Below are 20732 nucleotides of genomic sequence, written 5' to 3' on the forward strand. Positions count from 1 at the left end.
TGATGAGGCTTCAGTGAACATAGATGGAGCAGCTCAAAGGCCAGATGCATCTCTCAGGCGTGTCCGGTATTAGACATGGTTTTCAGGTATTGTTCATCTGTGGTTGATAGGGCTCAAGACCACTTTAAAAACAATGTCTCCTAAGAAGCAAAATATAGTGAAATAAGAGATTTTAAAATTACATCTTGATGTTTTCATTATTGTAAACATGTATATTTTGTTTTGCTGGTAAGATTAATAAAACTAATTTTGCAATAAGCCATTTTAAATGACATTTAAAAGGCAAAACATCAGAAATAAATGTTCAAAATGGCCTATAAGGATACATCAAAAGAAATTGAGAAAAGAAATAGAAAAGATTAAGCCATAAATATAGAAAAAGGGTTAAATACAATTAGTGAAAAGGTGCCCCCCAAAAATGTGATACCAAGTCAAAATCCAATATAAAACAAATATTGAACAGTGTTAAACTGTTAAAAAAATATAAATTCTGCATCAGTTGCATATATTTCAGCTTCTATTCAGATTGCAAAGCTTCCAGCAGCTCAGGCTGTAAGAACTAAAAGAGACCTCTGCAGATATTTTGAATGATCATCAAATACAGCAGAGTTATGAAAAGAGAGAGATCGTTAGGCAAACATATATAAAGAACCCACAGAGCAGAGCAATCCAACAGGAAGGAGATAACAGCTGTGGGTTCAGACACTTGAATTAAGCGCAGCATTATCCTCATAATACCAGATACCTGGAGGCCAAAGCGGTATTGTGATTGATACTTTTTCATTTTCCAGTTGGGGGCAGTGCTCTCCATGATGATTTAGAACTAGTTTGTGTGTCTAATTGAAGAAAAACATTGGCTGGGGCCCATGAATCACTGATGGGCTACATTTGATGTCACTGCTGCTGGTGCAGGTTCAACATCCGAACTCAGGAGTCCTGTTGTACCTTTTCTAAACCTGCAGTTTAATGGAGCCCCGTTTTACAGAAACTGGCTGCAGTTGAGTCATAGGTGCAGCAGGGGCCGCTCATGAGAGTCAAGAGGATTGTGGATCTAAAGAGCCCATTTAAACTTGCCTCAAGCCACAAAACAGTTTCTTTAAATGCCACATTTATACAATTTGACAAATTGAAATAAAATGAGACTGGGAACTGTCAGCTGGCATTTATATAGCAAATTCCCAGCCTTAATTACTAAAGGGCAGGGAGACCCTGGGTTGACCACTGTTGTGTAATGTAGATCCATAGAAGTGAACAAATTCAGATTTATAGCAAATTCGTAAAGCTTCCAACATGTTAAGATTTCAGTGATCCAGTTTATTTAAACATTAAAAAAACAAAAAAACACAAATAAAACAAAGACCCAACTTAATCAAACAAAAGGAAAACAAGCATGGTGAGCGATGCCACACTGGTTGTTTCGGTTCCGAGCCATCTTGATGTAGCCTTCTTCTCCAAACTGTACACCCCAGCTACAAATGAAGCAGCTGCTGTCATGAAACTCAAAATTAAAGGAAACAAAGAAACCCAGTCCATCAACCAGTGACTCAGAACAACCTGTTTTTGACGAGCCAGAAGTCCTGTCCTTTCTCTCTGCCGTAACCCACAACCAGCGCGCCATGGTTCACTTTCTGGGTACACGTGTTGTCCATGTACACGCCTGTTGGTTACAGGAGGGCAAATATAGGAACTCTGACTAAGATTCAATCTGTGCATCATTTTAATAAAGTAACCAACCACGATGGTAGAAGCGAAACTGTGGCCTGGAAGCATCAACTGCAACAGCGATGGGCCCAACAAGAGCCACTGCCTCCTTCAGTGCAAACTCATCCCCCCTTGGTAAGCAGCAATACCCTGAGCAGTTAGCAGCCCGATACAGTGGGTTGTACTTGCACTGATTATGCTGAAAAGTAGTAGACTCTTTAACATGAGAAACATCTAGGTTTAATCACAGTCTACCTGCAAGTGGAAGCTTGACTCACCTTTCCGATATAGGGGTAAGCATCTTCAGAAGCAATGCCTTGGTTATCAACAACATACTTGAAGGCACGTGCTATTAAGCCACCATTGCACCCCCGGTTGCCATAATCTGTGGTGCAGTCAATCAGGTTTTGAGCGCTGAGAGATCTCAAAATGCCTGTAGACTTTTTAAGTTGCCCCTCAAGAGCTCCAGCCACACTGAAAGCCCAACAAGCGCCACAAGAACCCTAAAAGAAAGGTTACTCGTGACATGATTAAAAATGTAGAGGTTTCCTGTTACATGTGTGGATATCTGAGGGGACCAGCTAGGACCTCACCTGCTTTTTGACTGGCGTTACCAAGCCTTTATCCCTCCAGTCCACTGAAGCTGGTAGAGAAGCATTGACTTTTATGAAGCTCGCAGCAACCATCTCCAGGTCAGATGGTACCCTAGTGCCCGTGAGAGTGCCAGCGATCTCCACGGGAGTCTGCAAGCGTGGAGAAATTACACACCATTCACCATCAAGTGATGTAAAGTTTGAGGAGAATGCTCACCATGTCTCCGAAGTGGTTGATTGCCAGTTCGTAAGTGTGCAAATTCAGTGAGGCTTCCAGGTTGTGAAGATTAATCAGTTTCAAGTTCATTTCCCAAATCAGTCTGCGTCCCAACTCCTCAATCTGGAACATAAATATTACACCAAATCTTTTGTGGCATATATGTGCACAGTAACTAAGCCAGAGTTCAGACATCCAAACAGCTTGATGTTAATGAATTACAAGGTGGGTTCTTGTTCTAAAATCAAGCTTAAACAGACCTATATGCTTAAACCGAACCCAGCTAAACACTTATATAGATGAAGACATGAAACATTCCTGTTAAAGTTACAGGATTCAGCACCTTGGTATTTTTCCACCTTTGTTTTACCTGGTGAGAATATACTTTCTTATGCGTTTTCTTCCATAGCTCCCAGTGTCGATCTGTTTGCGAACTGATATCGGCCACTGCAAATCCACACAAGACTGTGAAAAGCAGGCTCTGAAACATTTTCAGAATCTGGGAAAAGAAGAAGACAGTTTCCAACCACAGTGTGACAAAGCAAACAGCCTGCAGTGTGGCTCCTGCTTTTAAGTGGACAGCAGCAGCAGAGTTTACAGGTGGTATCAATTTACATTTAAAGTCAGCTGAAGTATGTTAGCACTGAGAGGAGGTGTCTTATGAGCCATCCACATAAATTATATGCAGTTCAGATTATTTGACAAACTTGAAAAAAATCCCATCAAACCTGCATTCACTGATTTACTCGGGTACTTGGTAAAAAGCAGTGAATGCCTGCCATGTCCATCCCTTCATGGCCACAGTGCACTAGTGTTGAAAAATACTCCAGTAAAAGTTAAAGTAGTGATTCAACTTTTTCACTGAACTGAAAGTGAAAAAGTATCGGCTCTGAAATGTACTAAAAATAAGAAGTAGTTCGTTGGAGGAGATTTTTACTGGCTATTTTTGTACAAGCTTACTGAACATTGTGCTATATTAATGTATTAATGTAACGATAAAATAATATCAGCTTGATAATAACAGCTTGAATCATTTATGTAGAACAGGATGAGAGAAAAAGAAGGAAAAAAAGCTCCATTTTCTTTGCCTCTAAATGGGAAAAGGAGTCCAGTCTGGGGTTAAAGTGGAATCAAAGGGTGGGGGAACTAAAATCAGTTGTAATGGCTCAGTGTGGGGAAGAGAATCACAACTCACTTTTTACTGAGAACTTCAGTAGATTTTCTTTAAAGTACAGGCTGTGATCAGCTGACCAGCTGCTCTTTGCAGATTTACACACCTGAATTCAACCAGATGTGAGCAGATGTTTCATGAGTTGTCCTGGCTGATGCCCGTTCTCTACACTGACTGTATACCATTTATGCTGTCTGTATACTGTGCACCAGCCACGTACTTATTTAAAAGCATGAGGACTTACATCTAAGCTTCACATTTCCAGTTTAAAAGATAACACCGAGCAGTCCTTATTTGATTAACAAATGTAGGGAGTAAAAGCAATAAGTTTTCAGGAAAAAAAAATAGTCAAGCAAAGTTCAGATACCCCAAAATTCTACTTTAGTACTACTTCTACTTCCACCTCTGATTAAAACTCATCAGTTGACAAAATCTTTATTGTACTTGAGTGTAAATTTTGTGCTTAGAAATGCACAAATAAGCGAATGTGCATAAAGTATTTTTACATGGCACAAAATGTTATGAATCTTTCAGTTTTTTCACTGTTTCACTTGTCGTTGTCACTATTATTAAATCTGTGAGGTTTAACATGCAGAAAGAAAAGTAAATAAATACATAGAGTACAATGTAGAAACAACACTACTGAATGAGAGCTGAAGTATTTCAGTCTCAGACGTGTGAGTATGTAGTCAGACATTTAAAGTACAGTGATATTGTTTTTTTATATCAGATGAAAAGTTATTTCAGTTGGTTGGACTTTCAGCATCTTTTGCGCTGATGTGAAATAAAACACAGTGACACTGACTGGTCTTTAATAATAATTTAAATAAACTAAGTTGAGTTAGTGGGCCATATTTTCACACTGTAGGGTAGACTGGAAAGCTGGCGATGCCGCAGAGATTATTCTTGTTCCGGGCAAGCCGAATGTAGCCTCCTTCTCCCCATGCAGTTCCCCAGCTGAAAAGACAAAAACATTCACATCTAGGTTCAAAATATCGGAAATATTTTACAGGTTAACAATCGGAGGTACGTTTACCTATTTTTCACCAGCCAGTAGTCTTGTCCTGCATCTGTGCCATAGCCCACGAGCAAGACAGCATGATTGATCAGCTTTGGGTTGCAGCTTGGTACGTTGTATAAACCTAATAAATGCAGGTGTGTAAGTTAAAAAAAATACACAAGGTAAAAAATATGTGGTACAGCCGGTCAGTGGGCTACTCATGCTAAGGGCCTCCCAAGGGCTGACAAACCTAAAATTATAGCAGCGGTAATGTGCAAACTTTGCAATGAAAGTAGGAGATGTATGACCTCCCTAAGGGGGCTCCACCAGCTTCAAGTGAATGAATGCATGATTCTGTTTAAGCCACTTAACGAAAATCAAGAGGAGTTATCCCTCTGGGATTGGAGCCTTTTGTCTGGAGCAGAGACCAGCAAATAAAGTAAAATTCACTAGAATCTCCTGCACCGTGAAGCTTTTAGCCTCCTCACCTCCACTGTACATATGAAAAGATTCCAGCATGGCATTCACGGCCACGGAGATCGGCCCCACTGATGCCAAAACTTTCTGCAGCATCTTCTCATCTCCTTCTGGAAGGACGCTGAATTTGGAACAGTAGCCAGCCCGTCCCTGGACAGAATAGCGGCATTTCCCATTCTGCAAAGAGAAACGAGACATTTATGAAAAGACAGAAGCACTGTCAGTCTTTCTGTGTTTGTCCACCCTCTTTCCTACAGTTCTCTTTGTGCGTGTAGAGGATGACCTTGTGTTCGTAGGGATAAAAGCTCTCCGAGTCAACGCCTCCGTTGCGAATGACGTAGCTGTAGGCTTTCGTGATGTAGCCTCCTCTGCAACCCAGGTTTCCGTCCTGGGTGCTGCAATCCACCAAGTTCTGCGGACTCAGGGAAACAAGTGTACCAGTGCGCTTCTTCAGCTGGCCCTCAAGAGCTCCCAAAGAGCTGAAGGCCCAGCATGACCCACACAAACCCTTAAAAAATAAAAACAGTACAAAGTGTCACTTTTGTCACGGGATCGCGTTAATGATTTTCCTTTTCTTACAACACCCGATCTCACCTGGTTTCTGACAGGACCCACCAGGCCCTCTTTCCTCCAGTCCACATTCGCAGGTAACGGTGAGTCACTCACGTCCTTAAAAGTGCCATTTGTGAAATTAACGGTCTCCTCCAGCTTCAAGCCGTTCAGATTCTCATTGATCTCCTCGGCTGTCTTGGGGGCAAAGAAATGGCAGCGGTAAATAAAACGAAAACACCATTAAATATCACCTCTGCACAACAGCATTGTTTTCACTTGACACCGAATGTATAAACACAGCACCGATCTCGGGTTGCGAATGTGTTTAAAACCCATCATCGACTGAAAAGCAAGCTGAAGCATTGAAACAGCTCCACTCAGTCAATTCATTCTGTTCCCATCCACTGTGAATTTTGCACTTGGCATTAACAAATCTCTAATGGAGATGCTGGCTGTGTGTTTGCCCTCCTTGCCCTTCCAACAAGGAGGGCAAACACTCCAACTCTGTCTTTGACGAAGAGCATAAAATACAAAAGGTGAACGGTCCAGCTGTAGCAGATATGGCTCTGTGTCATTTTATCTCTCACAGCAGCTTTAAAAACAGAATCTTTCTCCTTACATGTGAGTGTATTTCAGCTGCCTCACATTATTCACCCAGGCAACTGCAGCACTCTGTCCTCTGACAGCGGGCCAAAAGCTTGCATGTGTCCCAAACATTTCTGCCAGTTTCCTGCAGAGAGCCAACACGCCACGCCCATCCAGGCTTTACCGCTTGGGCTTCCTGGATTTTTAATCAAAAATAAAACCCCTCTAACTTAGACTACAATTCCTCTCTCGTTTCTGCACTTGTTTTTTAATATTAACAATCCATTCATTCATTTAAAATATTATCCATGCAGGAACAAGAAATCAACACTTTAACACTGACATGTTGCTCTAATATTTTAAGGTTTTTGCACTTTGTGTTTGTGGTCTTTCAATGTGCAAAACATTTGATGAAACCTTTTTTTTGAGATCCTTTTATTTAAAATACAAAGTCCACATAAAATGCAAGGTTATCAGACATTTGCACATAAGCAAAGTATTTCATTTAATAGTTTATACATGTCCAACCTGAACCAGAATGGCACAGAACCAACCAGTTTGCAACCCTTATTCTATATTCTGTTATATATTTCTAGCATTACATAAGGGTCCTTATGTACATAAAAATAAGCATCTTGATTGTCCAGGCTGGCCCAGCCCATACTGGATTAAATTAATCTGATTGTATGAAGGGAGATTAGAGCCGCTCTATAGGTTAGGGTTTAAATTAAGCCCGCTGGGATGCAGTTTTATCCGCAGATTAACAGTGGTGGTCATTCACGTCCATCTTGCACCAGCAAAAGATCAATGTGCATGAATGCACTTGAGGTTCTGATGGCAAACATATGGTTATGTTTACATGGTGTTAAAATGTTTGTATCCACCAGAGGTCTCTCAGATACGCTCCTGTGAGTGATCGCTCCAGTCTGCCGCTGCAATTCGTGCTGTTCAGTTTAACAGAATTGCTAAATGTTTTCAGTTTGGTTGATTTTTCTTCTTGTTGTCAAAATTTCTGCCATCATCAGCATAACTATACAATGATTTGGGAGTGTGATTTGTGTAATAGTTACATATTGGTTAATACATGAGGGAGACAAGGAGGGAGAGAGAGAGAGACACCAATCCCGTCTGTGTAGGGATTTTTGACTTTATACAACTCGATATGTGGCTCAAAGTGTGGCTGCCAAGGCCATAATAGTCATAATATAGACTGGAGGCAACTCAACCCCCTAATATTAAAACATATTTTAAAAACTTGATATTCAAATATGTTCAAAATGTGCCCCTCAATATACTGAGATTAAAATATAACCCAGAGATTTTCCTGTGCAGGGAAATACAGGGAAAAAAAATCTTAATAATAACTAGACAAATTACTGTTATTATTCTGACCGATTCCAGTTGTACAGCACATGTTTGTTGTAGTGGTTTTGCCACTAAATGCTGCAAACTGAGTGTAGACACTGCAGGGTCTGTGGACCACTGCAGAGCAGACTCGGACTGAGAAGGACCAGTAAGATCAGACTAAGATGGATGGTTTTTGTCTGGATGAGAAGACAAATGATGACAATGAAGTTTCTGAATGTTGTTTACAGTCACTGTATGAAACCAGCTGTGGTAAAGTCAGCAGTTACTACCACAATCGTATGAGCGCCTATTCTGTAGTAGATCTCACTTCTACTTTACATAGAATTCATGGTAATGCCAAACCAAGTGCACCGATCCTGCAATTGTTTGTTCCTCTTCTGTCTTCTACTGTTGCTACAGCTTTGATCAGCACTCAGATATTTTTCCTGTGGTCACTCCAGACTGCAGATAGTTTTAGATAATTTAATGCAATTCTATCCATGAGCCTTGAAGCTGTTTTAATGTTACTAATGAACGACTGCACAATAACAGATTGTTATCTAGATTTATAAAGTTTAGACATCCTGTCTTCTCAGCAGCAGCATCCTACCATGTCAGCCAGGTGGTTCAGTCCCAGCGTGAAGCTGTGCTTCCCTGCCGAGGCTTCCTGATTGTGTCTCAACACCAAGTGCACGTTCTTCTCCCATACTGCCCTCCTGAAGTCGATCTCGGTCTGAAACACAAATCCACGCTGTCTCATTCAAACCTTGCCAGAATATGTGGTAACAAAGACAAAATGTCTGTTTAAGTCCTACCTGATTATCATAAACTTTTCCATGTTTGGTTTTCCACTCTTCCCACAATTTGTTCACAGCGGGCGAAGAACAGGCGAGAACCACGAAGGCCAAAAGCAACACGGCACACAAAGTGTGCATACTGAAAAGGAAGGGGGAAAAAGAAAAGCAGATGTAATCCTTGTTTAATCAGCTAATCACTTCAGTGGTTCAGTTCAGTTCAGTTTATTTTTATTTCAAACATATAGATTCACCAACATTTCATAATATCATTCCATGCAGTTGTTTGAAAAGGAATAGGCAGAAGTATATACTTATTTAGCCCTACCCCCTTCAGTTTACATCTCAATCATTTCCTCATGATCTAAATTTGAACAACAAAAACTTGTTGCCTTCAACTTAGGCAACTTGGATTGCATTTTGAAATTTCAGTATCTAACTTTCTGTGATTTGGTGTGCACCTGAGGTTACTTTTGGTCTAAAACTATGTTAAATTCAAACATGATAATGTTTAGGAATAATGCAGTAAAAGTATTTTCCTTTAAACTGAAAGATGTGAAAAGTCGGAGCTCTGAGAAGATCTCGGCTCAGGGTTACAAAACTCTACAAGAGAGTCCCAGTATAAACAGTGCGGGAATGTATACAACTCAAACACAGAATGATAAACTCCAGGTTTCCGTCACCACTGAGCCTGAAAATGGTCACGCAAACATAGTAACCCTTTCATGCATGAATTATGACAACTTCAATCAGGATTTTTAGGCATCTTTAGGCATGAAAAGATGAATAAAAATCCCGATTGAGGTTGTCATAATTCATGTATGAAAGGGTGAGATAACAATAATTACAATGAAACACGTCATGCATCTATAGTAGCATTAAACGACCAGTGGGTGGCAGGGTAAGGAGTGGCACATCAGTGCCCGATGTAGTGCTTTATGTGCAAGTATACCATCAACACTGACACAAATACAAGAAATCAGCCTTTGAATAGCTGTCCACTGTAGTGACCACTATGCGTGAAAGGGTTAAGCATGATTAGCATTCAGTGCACAAAACCACAACACTGCATTTTCAATGAAACACAGTCTGCAAACAAAAGCAGAAGAGCCTGTAAATATGATTCTAATCTACAGAGCAGACATCTGAAGATTACTTCATCGCAAAACAGAGAAGTTCAAGCCATAATCTCTTACTGTAATCTCCCAGCTTCTTTCTCAGTAAATCTTTTCCGACACCATATGATTATTCGCTTACATCCATAACCTTAAACAAGCCATTAATTTAACAAGACGTGTAAAAAGAAAAGAGTCACACTCACCTTGTTGCAGAATGACTTCGCCCAGAAAGACAAGTTCACCCGGTTTGAGCACGCTTAGATCTTCACGCCTTAAAAGAGGAAGTTTTATTTCCTGATGCGAGCTTTTATGCATCTGCTCACTGCCTCGTCATGTGAATCTAATTTACGACCAGCTGCAACCACACAAACTAGGCTTCCCGTATGAGAGTTGCACATGGTGAAAGTTAAATGATGAAAATACCCCTGCGTGTGGAGGGAAATACGTGCGAAATGAAAACGTTTCAGAATAAACTGATAGAAATGAAACTGATTTTGTAGTTCAGGGAGATTTTTTATAATTAATCACGACTTTGAATCGTATTTTGACGTACGGTAGCTGTTAGCTGAAATGAGAAAAGGGCACATGAGCTTAATTTATTATTCTGCCACAACCAAAAGCAAAATCCAGATTTACTGCCTAATGATGCTAATTTAAATCGAATTACACAGGGTCAGAGCGAGTTTGTTTTGAAAGCTGCAGTTTAATCATCAGGGCTCTTTGCCTTCAAACATGCTGTGGATTTGTAGAAAACTAAAAGAGGCGTATTAAAAAATGCTCTATTTCTTTCTCTAAAAAGTATACTGGTCCTTTCAATGTAGAGGAGCAGCTTCTCTACTCTGACATGCAGCAACCATTCATGCAAAATATGACTTTTTCTAACAACTACTGGGATACAAAAGAGAGAAGAGTTGTAAGACTACCACAAATAACCGCAAGAAGATGACAGGTTCTCCTTTTCCTCTCATGCTTGTTGTATTTACTTCTTGAGTGTTCTTGGTAAAGTTGTATGTAAATAAAGCTGAGGATTCTTAGCTCTGACAGGTTGGGGAATCAACTGATGGATCAGCCGATCAGTGAATTCCCTGCTGCACATCCTGCTGTCAGATTTCATGGGGCATGCTATTTGATCCATTTTAGCTTGCAAGTAGTTGCCTCTGCAAGACACTTTGCAACCTACCCAACCTGAGCTTCTCCATTTCAGGCTGCTTATGCTTCTTCTGTGAGGTGATCCTGTTGCTGCCTTTTGAATGTCCAGAAGCCATACAAGAAAAAGTAAATTACTGAAGCTGGAATAACTGTCCCATACACTTTGAGCTTTAGTTGGGTAAATAAACTTTCGGTTAGTTAGGTGAGAATCACAAATATCCTCTTTGCTGCACATTCAGATTGTTGTGTTTTAATCCAAAGGTGATCACAGATCACACCCTTCATACACCCTAGGGATGAACCACTGAAAACAGCCCATAATATGTACACTGTATATGTAGATATGTTCTTAAAATATGAAATATACGTCTGTTTACAACAGACTGCGCAGCCCGTCAATGTTATAACATAGCTGACAGGAACACATGGCAAAATGAAGCCGGCCAATACTTGCACAGTGCTTTCCTACTCTGAGCAGCCAAAACGATTCATTCAGCCAGTCACACCCACATTCATCCATCATCATTTTTTTTCTATACCTAACCACCTTGTTTAAGATTCATACACACACTTTTATATAGGCATCAAGGGCAGCCCAGGGTACAACATCGAGCACACTTCGACATATAGACGAGAAGAGCCAAGGATCAAACCTTCAGATTAGTAGAAGACTCTGCCTCTTTCTGCCTCCTGAGCCACAAGCACATTTAGTCCTTACTACATCTTGAACAACACATTATAGATATGTTTTTCATGGTTCTTGGGTCTAAGGTGTCCACTGCCTAAGAGGCATTTTAAGTGCATTTTCAGAGATGCAAAAAGGGTCAATGTGAGACCACAATTTAAAACAAACATAAAAGGAAAGAATTTTTTTTATATGTTAGTGTGCTCTGCTTATTTTTGTGCATTGACCGATTAAAGTGTTATTAGCAGATGCGAGCTGATGCTGTTGATGATTATACAATTGTTGGTAAATAAATAGCGTGCCACAAAATCCTCTTAAGAAGACAAACGGATCAGAATGTAAAGAACAGATGTGTGTGCTGATCATCATCGACTGCAATGTGAATAAGTGGATAGTAAACCAAGAGAAGAGGGATTAGTGGTTTGGAGACTGTGGCTATATACCGTGATCGGCTGGTCACCAAGTCTTTAGCTGTCTTCGCTCTCATTTCCTGTCAGCTTTCTGTACAATATTGTAAAAACCCAAAGGCATGGCAGCGGTCTGCACAGCGGAGAGCTGCAATGACGAAACTATATGAAGAGAACTGGACAGAAGGACATTATGCAACGTGGAGATCTGAGGTGGCCTTTGCTATTTTTGGTCTCCATCTCTGATCTGGCCTCTTCCTGAATGCCTGGTTGGACAGAGATTTGCTGATGAATGCAGGTTCCTTAAGGTAGCAGATGGTAAGTTCCTGACTAAGCACAAGCTCTTCTTCGTTGGTGATTGTGCATGTTTTGCATCATTACATCTCACAATCATGCAGCCGAGCGGAGAGGGAATTCAACCCCCGACTCAAACACCTGATCGTTTTGTTGGCTTTCGCTGAATCCGGCGGGAGTGCTTTCAAATTTCATCAAGTTCTTTGCAAAGTACAGTTAAGAGTGAGGGCAGCGTAGGTGGCTGTTAGCAACTAAAACTCAAAATGCAGAAAATCATTTACACCTGTTATGTTTTCGCAGTTTACAGTTGATTAAAGGAGATTTATTCAGTTACAGAAGGGAAAGGAAAACAGTCGAATCATCTAGCCTCTTTAGCAAGTTTAAATCAGGGAACATGTTATAGCCCGCCTGTAATAGTTAACACCAAATAATGATAATAATTTTGAATCTGCTTCTCTGGCTGCTCGGGAACCTGTGTCACTTCTCATTTTTTGTCTAGCCACTCCTAAACAATGCAGAACAGCTTGTTATGTAATTGAATGGACCATTGAAAAACAGGATTTTTATAATTATAGTGAGACTATAATTAGTTTATTAAATCTAACCATGCAAGTGTTGATTAGTCTTAATTATTGGTTCAACAAATGCATTTAGCTGCTTAAAGTCTCTGCAGAGCTTTTTCTGTGTTGGACATGAAACTGTTGTTTACTGTGATGATGATATTGCTACACTAGTTCTTCGTACTTTCACGCTTGGTCCCAAAATTTAGCTTCTACCACACTTATAAACAGAAATGACTCTGTTGTTCCAGATCACACTAAACACTTCTATAACCTACACGGGTTACTTCAAAAAACTACTTATATACCCCCTGGGATAATTATTAGAGGTCAAGTAATAAATAAAATAAATGAATTAGGAAACACTTAATGTGGGAAATTGATCAATGAAACATTCAAGATTAAAATCTTTACTGACATACAAGCAAGCAATGTATGTAAATAAAAACACAGACCTTTGACTTTGGATTCAAAGTCTCACCAAAAATCAAAAATCCAATTCAACTAGTTCCTTCATTTTTTTCAAAAAACTGGCCAACATAAACATAAAAGGCAGTAAAAGAGAAAAAGTTACAGAGCTTCTTCTGGATTTTAAGCTGTAATATCACAAGACATTCTGAACTAAGTCAAATACAAGAAAAAAAACATTACAATTTAAATTTTACTCTTAGATTTTAATTGGAATTTAAGGAAAATGAAAACCTCGGTTAACTATTGCCACCACGGTATGTAACATCTAGCACTGCTGCCTCACAGAAACAACATTGTGCCTCATGGCTTTAGCTCCACATGTGAGAAAAAAAAAATCCTTGTGTTCGAAGCAGCACGCAAACATCAGTCCACTGTATGAATGAATGGGAAATTACATGAATGGGCACCTTATTCATACTTTTGTAGCCTGCTTTCTTTGAAAGGTCTGCTTTTACCGCTTTACGTTGACATACAAAATTGTCTCCAGTTGTCAAGACAACAACTTAAAACACAAAGCTCAAGGTTGCAGTTTAGTAACAGCAGCAGTTACAGTCCTGCTTGTTACAATAAACCTGATTTTCTAAGAGTGGCCATACAAGGTTTGGTTGATTTGCTGAGTTTTTGAGTCAAACTTGCATTAAATTTTAATACTAAGCTGTACATTTACATTTCCCCCCTGCTAGAATGATATAGTGTGATACAGGGAACAGCTGTGGGCAAACTGAGTCTGATGTGGAAAAGAAAGCATGGTCATTACACATCTCTTGGACCTTGACCAATCAACTGTTAGAAATCCCACCTTTCCTAATGTCCCTCCTTTTTCAGGAGTCTTACATTAGTTTTAAACTAGATGAACAGCCACAGTGTTACAACCACAGAGGAACTTGTGGTTAATGTCTTAATCAAACTTTTAAGAAGCCTCCGATGGGGCAAAAGAGTTAAAAAGATATTCCTTTATTTCTAAGTGTGAGTGCTGAAATTCATCCCCATCTGGTGTTACACATAAATCTCTGCATTTGGCTGACCTGTGCCTGCCTCCCGTCATCCAGTACACTGTGTTGGATGGAGTCCAGGAGCTAGTGCATATAATCCCCCAGCATGCACCAAGCGCCCGCGCGTCCGCAGCCAGGTTGTTGTTGCCATGAGGACAGAGTAGCAACAGGAGGACTGAGCTACCGCATCGCGCTTCCCTCAGAGTTTCAGTTTGAGGAACGGGAGCATGAAGCTTTTTTTTTGGTGATATGTTTGATTGCTCCGGGAAGTTTCTTGGTACATTTGGATTGGATTTTTGATCAGCAGTGATGTAGGGAGGAACTGAGAGACTGGCACATCTACTTTGGGTTTTTTTTTAGTTCTGTTTTCTTCTATTGGTATAAAAGTAGAACAATATAAAACAGAACAATAAAAAAAAGAACAAACAAAGAGCACAAGAAAAGTCATTTGCATGTAAGAATGGAGCTATTACAATGACGAACCCATCAGTCTGAAGAGAAGGTGAGTTGGCTGCTTGCTTTTCCTTTGATTTCTTTACAAACTACTGCAACTCCCTTTTTTGCACCACCATCCTGAGTTTTTGAAACTGCCAAGGCACACCTGTAAACTATTCTCACTCTCAAGCATGTGCCCTCCCAGAGGAATTCAGGAGGAGTACTCCTCCGTGATTCAATGCCACCGGGAGCTGCCGTCACCACCAGCAACCAGACTCCGCTCCCAAGATCCACGCAGACACCAGTGCTGATGTAAAATTACCTGAAAAGTAGATGCATGCACTCCACTGTGTCGTCTTTATTTGGATGTATCATGTGGAAAATGACTGAGGAAATTCTAAGAAAGCAAAGGTGACAAGGGTAAAATCAGGATCAGAATCAGCAGGAATGTGAAAATCAGTGCGGCAAATGAACCTTTTTAGGTCCAGCACGTACGAGTACTTTCTTATCTGCAGCCACTTTTGTGAGAGATGTCACAAACATAATGGACATCGTTCTTTCTTTCACACCATCTCTTCTCTTACACGTGCCACGCTCTGTGCAGCTCAGCACAACAACGTGTGAGCCGAGCTGCCAAAACAGAGGGTGGCTTCACACTTGAAGGTGTTGCTTTTTTATCTCTCTCTCTTTCTCATGCTCTTGGGAATCCAAACAGCACATTTCAGCAAGTCGCACATTTTCTGATGAGCTGCAATGTTCGTCGTTTTTACCGGCGTGCAACCCAAGTTTAACAGGAATACATCTGTTTACATGTTCACATGTTCAACCACAGAGCCACCATTATGTGTTTACTGGCAACACACTAAGACACTACCTTGGCAGTACTTATGCACCAAGCCTGTGGACAGTGTTTCCTCTAGGCACCGAAATGCTTTTGCTTTTTCCGCCACCTACTGGCGGATGTGGCAAAGTAAAACAAAAATACATAAAACGAGCTTATGATGATTTGAGATTGAAAAAATGTTAGTAGCTGTAATAGGCGTCCTTCCAGTCATGCATGTCTCTGTTATGTGATCACAGTTCTAGGAATAATAAGATCATGACCTTTGTTTTCCATAACTACTGGCACTATGTTTGCTACTGTCTTCAATTATGTAATGTCTGATTGACAACCTTTGCACAGCAGACTATTGTATTTTCTGTGTTTTGTGAAAGCTTGACGAGACTTTCTCTTACAAACATCTTAAAGAAAATTATAAAAAATCAGAATTATTTGTGATCCATAATTCAGTGGCTCTGAACTTTACTAAACCTTTGCCAAAAAAAATTAAAAAGACGTAAAGTACAGCCACCTTCTAATCAGCTTTCACCAGTCCTTCTTTACAATCTTTGTAAATAATAAACCTTAAATGGATTCCATCATTTGTAGAAATTGAAGAATGTGCACAATAATAACAATAATAATATTTTAAAAATCTAAAATAGTCATTGTAATACTGGCCAGGGAGTATGCGCTACTCTCACATTATAATCTTGCCCAGAGAGGCATGTAACCGAGGAACTACAGATAACTCTCGTATGTGATGCCTCATGTGGTGCCGGTTTACTCTTTCTCCCTCTATCCGCAGAAATCAAACAAAAACAGTGAGCGTGCAATCTGCTCTTGTTTTTCTGGGTCTAATTTATTCCGAGTAGAGCTTTGAAGCTGAAATAAAATTATCCACAGAACTGCAGCCTCTTAGAGGAGAGGTGCACCGTGCTTTTGCACGAGCAACCTGGAAGGGGCAATTCAGGTCAGCGTGATGCAACTTTTGTCTGGTAACACTCAACAGATAAAGGAGAAGCAGTGAAGCGATAATCTCATACAGAGATGGATTCTGTTGAATGAACTGCAATATCGGTTCACCGAGAAGTTAAAATCTTAATTTAATATCTTTATTTTGTCGCTGGTTGTTTACATTAGAGGGGAATTTGTTTCTTAAACTAATCCACAGTGTGGAGGTTTGTCCCTGAGCTTTGAGAACTGTAACAAAATAATGAGCTCAAATTTTCAACTCCCAGCCTCCCTCAGTGAATCGCTCAGGTGTCGAGGTTTCAGACGGATGATTTTGGAGAGCACTTCAGATGTGAATCTGGCTTAAATGTCACATCAGTGAGGATAAAGGAGAAAAATGATGAAACTGATGAATGAAAGGTATTATATGAGCTGAAATTATTAACACTTAAAGTCAGTCAAAAGCACATTTCTCAATATTTGTAGGTCTACAAATAAAGGAAACTATCAGAACACCTGAGGTCCTGTAAGGTATATATTTTTTTTAAATCTTGTGTGAAATAAACGACAAAATATCACCTTACAAGGCTTCAGGGGTACGAGCTGTTTCCATATACACCTCCTGTTTGTCAAGAGCAAAAGGATCACATTATTAACTAGTGGGTTTAGTTATGATTGAACAAACTTTTGCCACCTGTAAGAAATTGTTATTTTTCTATATACATTAAAGGTCTTTGTTTAATGTTATTATGGCTTGGATTTAAAATTATAAATCTTTTTTTTCACATTCATCTTTTTTGGCTTATCTAGTCAAAATGCATGATCATGCAGGAGAGATCATTTTTCCCATAGAAGACCACAAATCGTATTAATTGTGTTCTCTTCATATTTGGGGGTGCGTGGGGGGACGGTGGTGGTGTCTAAAACACTTAGACAAGCAAATTAATAAGTGCTTGGCAACCATATTGCCACATAACTGAGGATAAGTGGCTTCTTTCAGCATCGTGACTGAATCAAATATTCACATTTGCTGTTTATCCTAATTAGAGCCATTTAGTTAATCTTCTAGAGAGGGAGCTGGAATGGAGATGAGCAGAGAAAGAGCTGAATATCAAGTTTTATTAAACACACACACACACACGCACAAACAACAAAAACACAAAAACTGTTGGAGCCCGCCTGACACTATACTTAATGTTGTGTAGGAACAACGTTAAATCTTTTAGCCATGGAATTATGAGAGTGGGGAAGCTTTGTCTCCTTCCACTGAAGTGGGGTACTTTAATACTTTCCTTGTTGGTATAAATTTTCCAGGCACATAGATCTCAAAGGGTTAAAGTTTTAGAGAGTAAATCAAAGAATGAGGATCAAATGAACATCTGCCACATTCATCGCTTGTGTTAAACAGGTTTTTGTAAATTAAAGTGTATTATATGTAGAGTTTAAACAGATTTAAAGTCAGACTGGCATTAGATAAAGTTAATTTAACCCCATCAAGGGATCTCTGCCACCATCCATCTGACAAGTTGACACCCAATTCCTCTTTGCTCTATTCCTAACTGGCAGTGGTGATACAAAAATAATCATTTACGAGTAAAAAAATGTATACAGAAAGACCCGTGACTCCTTTCACCTGTGATTCACTTTATCTATCCCCTCACTCGTGCACACAGGTCACCAGATGTTCGAGAGGAGCGCCGTCCACCAACGGCTGTGCTGGGGAGCTCTCTACCTGTTGGCAGCAGGGGTGGCACTGACATCTGAGACGCGTTGGCTGTGTCCGCCATCCTGCCACTGTAATGCTACGGTGCTGGAAGTGAACTGCTCTGGTGGCCAACTTACCAGAGTTCCTGATGGTCTCTCACAGGAAGCCAGGCTGCTAAACTTAACCCACAACACGCTTAAGACTTTGGTGCGTCAGCAGTTCCACACGTTGACACAACTGTCGGACTTGGATTTAAGTGACAATCTTTTGGTAATAATTGAAGTGGAAGCCTTTCTTGGCTTGCAGAGTCTGAGAACTCTGCGCCTTTGTCGCAATCACCTGAAAATTATCCCAGTGGGAGCGTTTGCTGGCTTAACAAACCTCCAGTTACTGGATGTAAGCAGCAATCAGCTTCTTGTTTTCCTCGACTTTACTTTCAGTGAATTAACTTCCCTGCGGTTCATGAAAGCTGCAGATAATGACTTGGTTTATGTCTCACATCAAGCTTTTACAGGATTAATCAGTCTGCAGGAGCTGCACCTTGATGGCTGCAACCTTACTGCTATGCCAATGGAGGCGCTCACACAACTTAGCGTGCTGAGAAGCCTTAGTTTTCACCGACTGGGCCTCACTACGCTGCCAAACTACTCTTTCCGCCACCTAGTCCACCTAAAGGAACTTGTCATTTCTCATTGCCCCTGGCTGGAGAGTCTGTCAGGGAACAGTCTCTTTGGCTTAAACCTCACATCACTAACCATTAAACACGGCAACCTAAGTGCCTTCCCCTACATCCCCTTACATCACCTTGTATATCTCGTATACCTTGACCTTTCTTTTAACCCCATCACCTACATTCATGCAAACCTTCTCGGAGACTTGCTCCGGCTCCAAGAGTTACATCTTGTTGGGGGATCGCTGCTTAGGATTGAAATCGGAGCATTCAGGGGTTTGGCCCACTTCAGATTGCTGAATGCATCCAGAAACCGTCTTACCACACTTGAGGTTGGAGCTTTTTATTCAGTGGACACCCTAAGAACTCTGGGGCTTGATAACAACCCACTGGCATGTGACTGCCGTTTGCTTTGGGTGGTGCAAAGGCGACTATACATGGACTTTGGTGAAAGTCCGCCAACTTGCATTACCTCAGTCCAGCTGCAGGGCTGGAATTTTCTGGATTTCCCTGAGGCTGAGCTGCCGGGTTTGCTTACCTGTCGGCCACCTCGAATTCTTAACCGCAAAGCTCAGGTGATGAAAGTAGATCAGGGACACACAGTGGTGTTTCACTGCAGTGCCGAAGGTGACCCTCTGCCATCTGTCAGATGGCTAAACCCACAGCTAAGATCTTTATCACCCATCGGCAGAGTACGAGCTCTGTCCAATGGCTCGCTGGAGGTTCGCTATGCTCAGCCTCAAGATAGTGGCAAGTATCTCTGTGTGGCATCAAACGCAGCGGGAAACGACAGCCTGCCCATTAGCCTTCATATCCAAACCTTTCCATCATCTTCTAAGAAACCATTTCGTCTTAAAGGTTGGTCTGCCTTTCCATCTGCTGCTCCAGGTGTGAACGGAAATCAGAAACTCAATTTTGATGTAAAGACCCTACTGATAGCAGCAACCATAGGGTTTCTCTCATTTTTCAGCTCTGTGAGTGTTTGTTTCATTTTCATGTTCTTCTGGAGTAAGGGCAAAGGTCAGATAAAACACACAGCCACAATCGCGTATGTGCCACGAAGCGCCATGTCGAGCAGTAATGGAGGGACAAGCAGCTATATGGAAACGGGGAGGTTTACCATGAAGCTGCTATGAGTCAATAAGCAAAGAATATATTCACCTGATATTAGTAGGTATCAGTGAATAAACTGCAAGATGCTTCAATTTATTTGTTTTTTGCTTGAATCTGATAATAATGAGCATGTTATCTTAATTAATAATATTTTAAATTGCATTTAAGAAATGTGACCTGACAAACCATGATCATGTTTATATTGAAACACAAAAAAATAAGGAAATGAGGATAAAATAAATTAAAGAGTAAACTTAAAATAACAATAACATTGGACTTCAGGTGGACTATTTGGACTGATGAGATATGGAGAATCTAACAATAGCGGTATTAACCTTATATTAAGGTTAATGTGCAGTTTATTATGCAGCTTCTTTTCTGTAGCATGTTATCTTTTCTTGATTAATTTCTGCACTGTTTATTATTTAATAAATGTGTGAAATGCAAGTTGGTTGTTTTTTTTTTTTTTTTTTTTTCTATCCAAGAACTTAGAAAAAATAAAGTGATTATGCTTTCACAAATTTGGTGTACTTACTTATAAATTTACAGCACTACAGCATCCAGTGAGGAGCAGCACACACAGCACTTGATTTAATGCGTCTATATGTGAACTGCAAGGTTTAAAAATATCTCCATAAGCAGTTTTGTACCTACATTGTGGGCAAGTAGACCGTAATACTTATCTTACCTTCACCGGTGAGTGGAGCTGGCTGCATTAACTGACAACTAAAACGGTAAGGGGTGGATATAACAATAAACAAATATAATAAATAAATGCGTAATAAATAAATGACTTTAACAGTAGATAGAGACTGCTGAGTAGTCATTATCGTGCTATAGCTAAAATTACAGAGTTGCCATGACAACGCATACGTTTCTCGGCGCAAAAGAAAACCTCAGTTTCATGAAACAGTTATACAAT

At 40.3% G+C, this 20732-nt stretch overlaps 2 protein-coding genes and 1 pseudogene across 4 annotated transcripts; 1 reads left to right on the forward strand and 2 right to left on the reverse strand.

The window, feature by feature from the left end:
* Window positions 1–1293: 1293 nt before the first annotated feature.
* Window positions 1294–3999, reverse strand: LOC146362942 (cathepsin S-like). The gene is made up of 7 exons (XM_084918476.1): window positions 2882–3999; window positions 2512–2634; window positions 2295–2444; window positions 1980–2204; window positions 1735–1900; window positions 1555–1657; window positions 1294–1469 (listed from the first exon to the last, which is right to left on the reverse strand). The coding sequence occupies exons 1-7, from the start codon at window positions 2999–3001 to the stop codon at window positions 1370–1372; spliced, it is 987 nt and encodes a 328-aa protein (XP_084774602.1). The 5' UTR covers window positions 3002–3999; the 3' UTR covers window positions 1294–1369.
* A 102-nt stretch (window positions 4000–4101) lies between these two features.
* On the reverse strand, window positions 4102–9947 carry LOC146362943 (cathepsin K-like). Its single transcript, XM_084918475.1, has 8 exons — window positions 9759–9947; window positions 8459–8579; window positions 8254–8376; window positions 5754–5906; window positions 5443–5667; window positions 5171–5336; window positions 4719–4824; window positions 4102–4639 (listed from the first exon to the last, which is right to left on the reverse strand). Exons 2-8 carry the CDS (start codon window positions 8576–8578, stop codon window positions 4540–4542), a joined length of 993 nt encoding a protein of 330 aa, XP_084774601.1. The 5' UTR covers window position 8579; window positions 9759–9947; the 3' UTR covers window positions 4102–4539.
* A 4272-nt stretch (window positions 9948–14219) lies between these two features.
* LOC146362944 (leucine-rich repeat and immunoglobulin-like domain-containing nogo receptor-interacting protein 1 pseudogene) lies at window positions 14220–20257 on the forward strand (annotated as a pseudogene). Of its 2 annotated transcripts, none has more exons than XR_014799242.1 (2): window positions 14220–14615; window positions 17996–20257. The product of XR_014799242.1 is annotated as a leucine-rich repeat and immunoglobulin-like domain-containing nogo receptor-interacting protein 1 pseudogene, transcript variant X1 (transcript). The 2 variants fall into 2 exon arrangements; XR_014799243.1 differs by lacking the exon at window positions 14220–14615 and adding an exon at window positions 14622–14860.
* Window positions 20258–20732: the final 475 nt, after the last annotated feature.

The sequence above is a fragment of the Perissodus microlepis genome, chromosome 22, assembly GCF_051167445.1.
Source record: "Perissodus microlepis isolate ML-2025 ecotype Zambia chromosome 22, ASM5116744v1, whole genome shotgun sequence".
In the NCBI taxonomy this organism is placed as follows: domain Eukaryota; kingdom Metazoa; phylum Chordata; class Actinopteri; order Cichliformes; family Cichlidae; genus Perissodus; species Perissodus microlepis.

Bases quoted from the DNA above. Each gene is read 5' to 3' on its own strand.
- LOC146362943 (XM_084918475.1), bottom strand. From the start codon at position 8,578: ATGCACACTTTGTGTGCCGTGTTGCTTTTGGCCTTCGTGGTTCTCGCC. The intron at 4,825-5,170 runs GTGAGGAGGCTA...TGCATTTATTAG, and splicing joins TTTTCATATGTACAGTGGAG to GTTTATACAACGTACCAAGC. The intron at 4,640-4,718 runs GTAAACGTACCT...TTGTCTTTTCAG, and splicing joins TACTGGCTGGTGAAAAATAG to CTGGGGAACTGCATGGGGAG.
- LOC146362942 (XM_084918476.1), bottom strand. From the start codon at position 3,001: ATGTTTCAGAGCCTGCTTTTCACAGTCTTGTGTGGATTTGCAGTGGCC. The intron at 2,445-2,511 runs GTGAGCATTCTC...CCACGCTTGCAG, and splicing joins TCAACCACTTCGGAGACATG to ACTCCCGTGGAGATCGCTGG. The intron at 2,205-2,294 runs GTGAGGTCCTAG...CCTTTCTTTTAG, and splicing joins TAACGCCAGTCAAAAAGCAG to GGTTCTTGTGGCGCTTGTTG.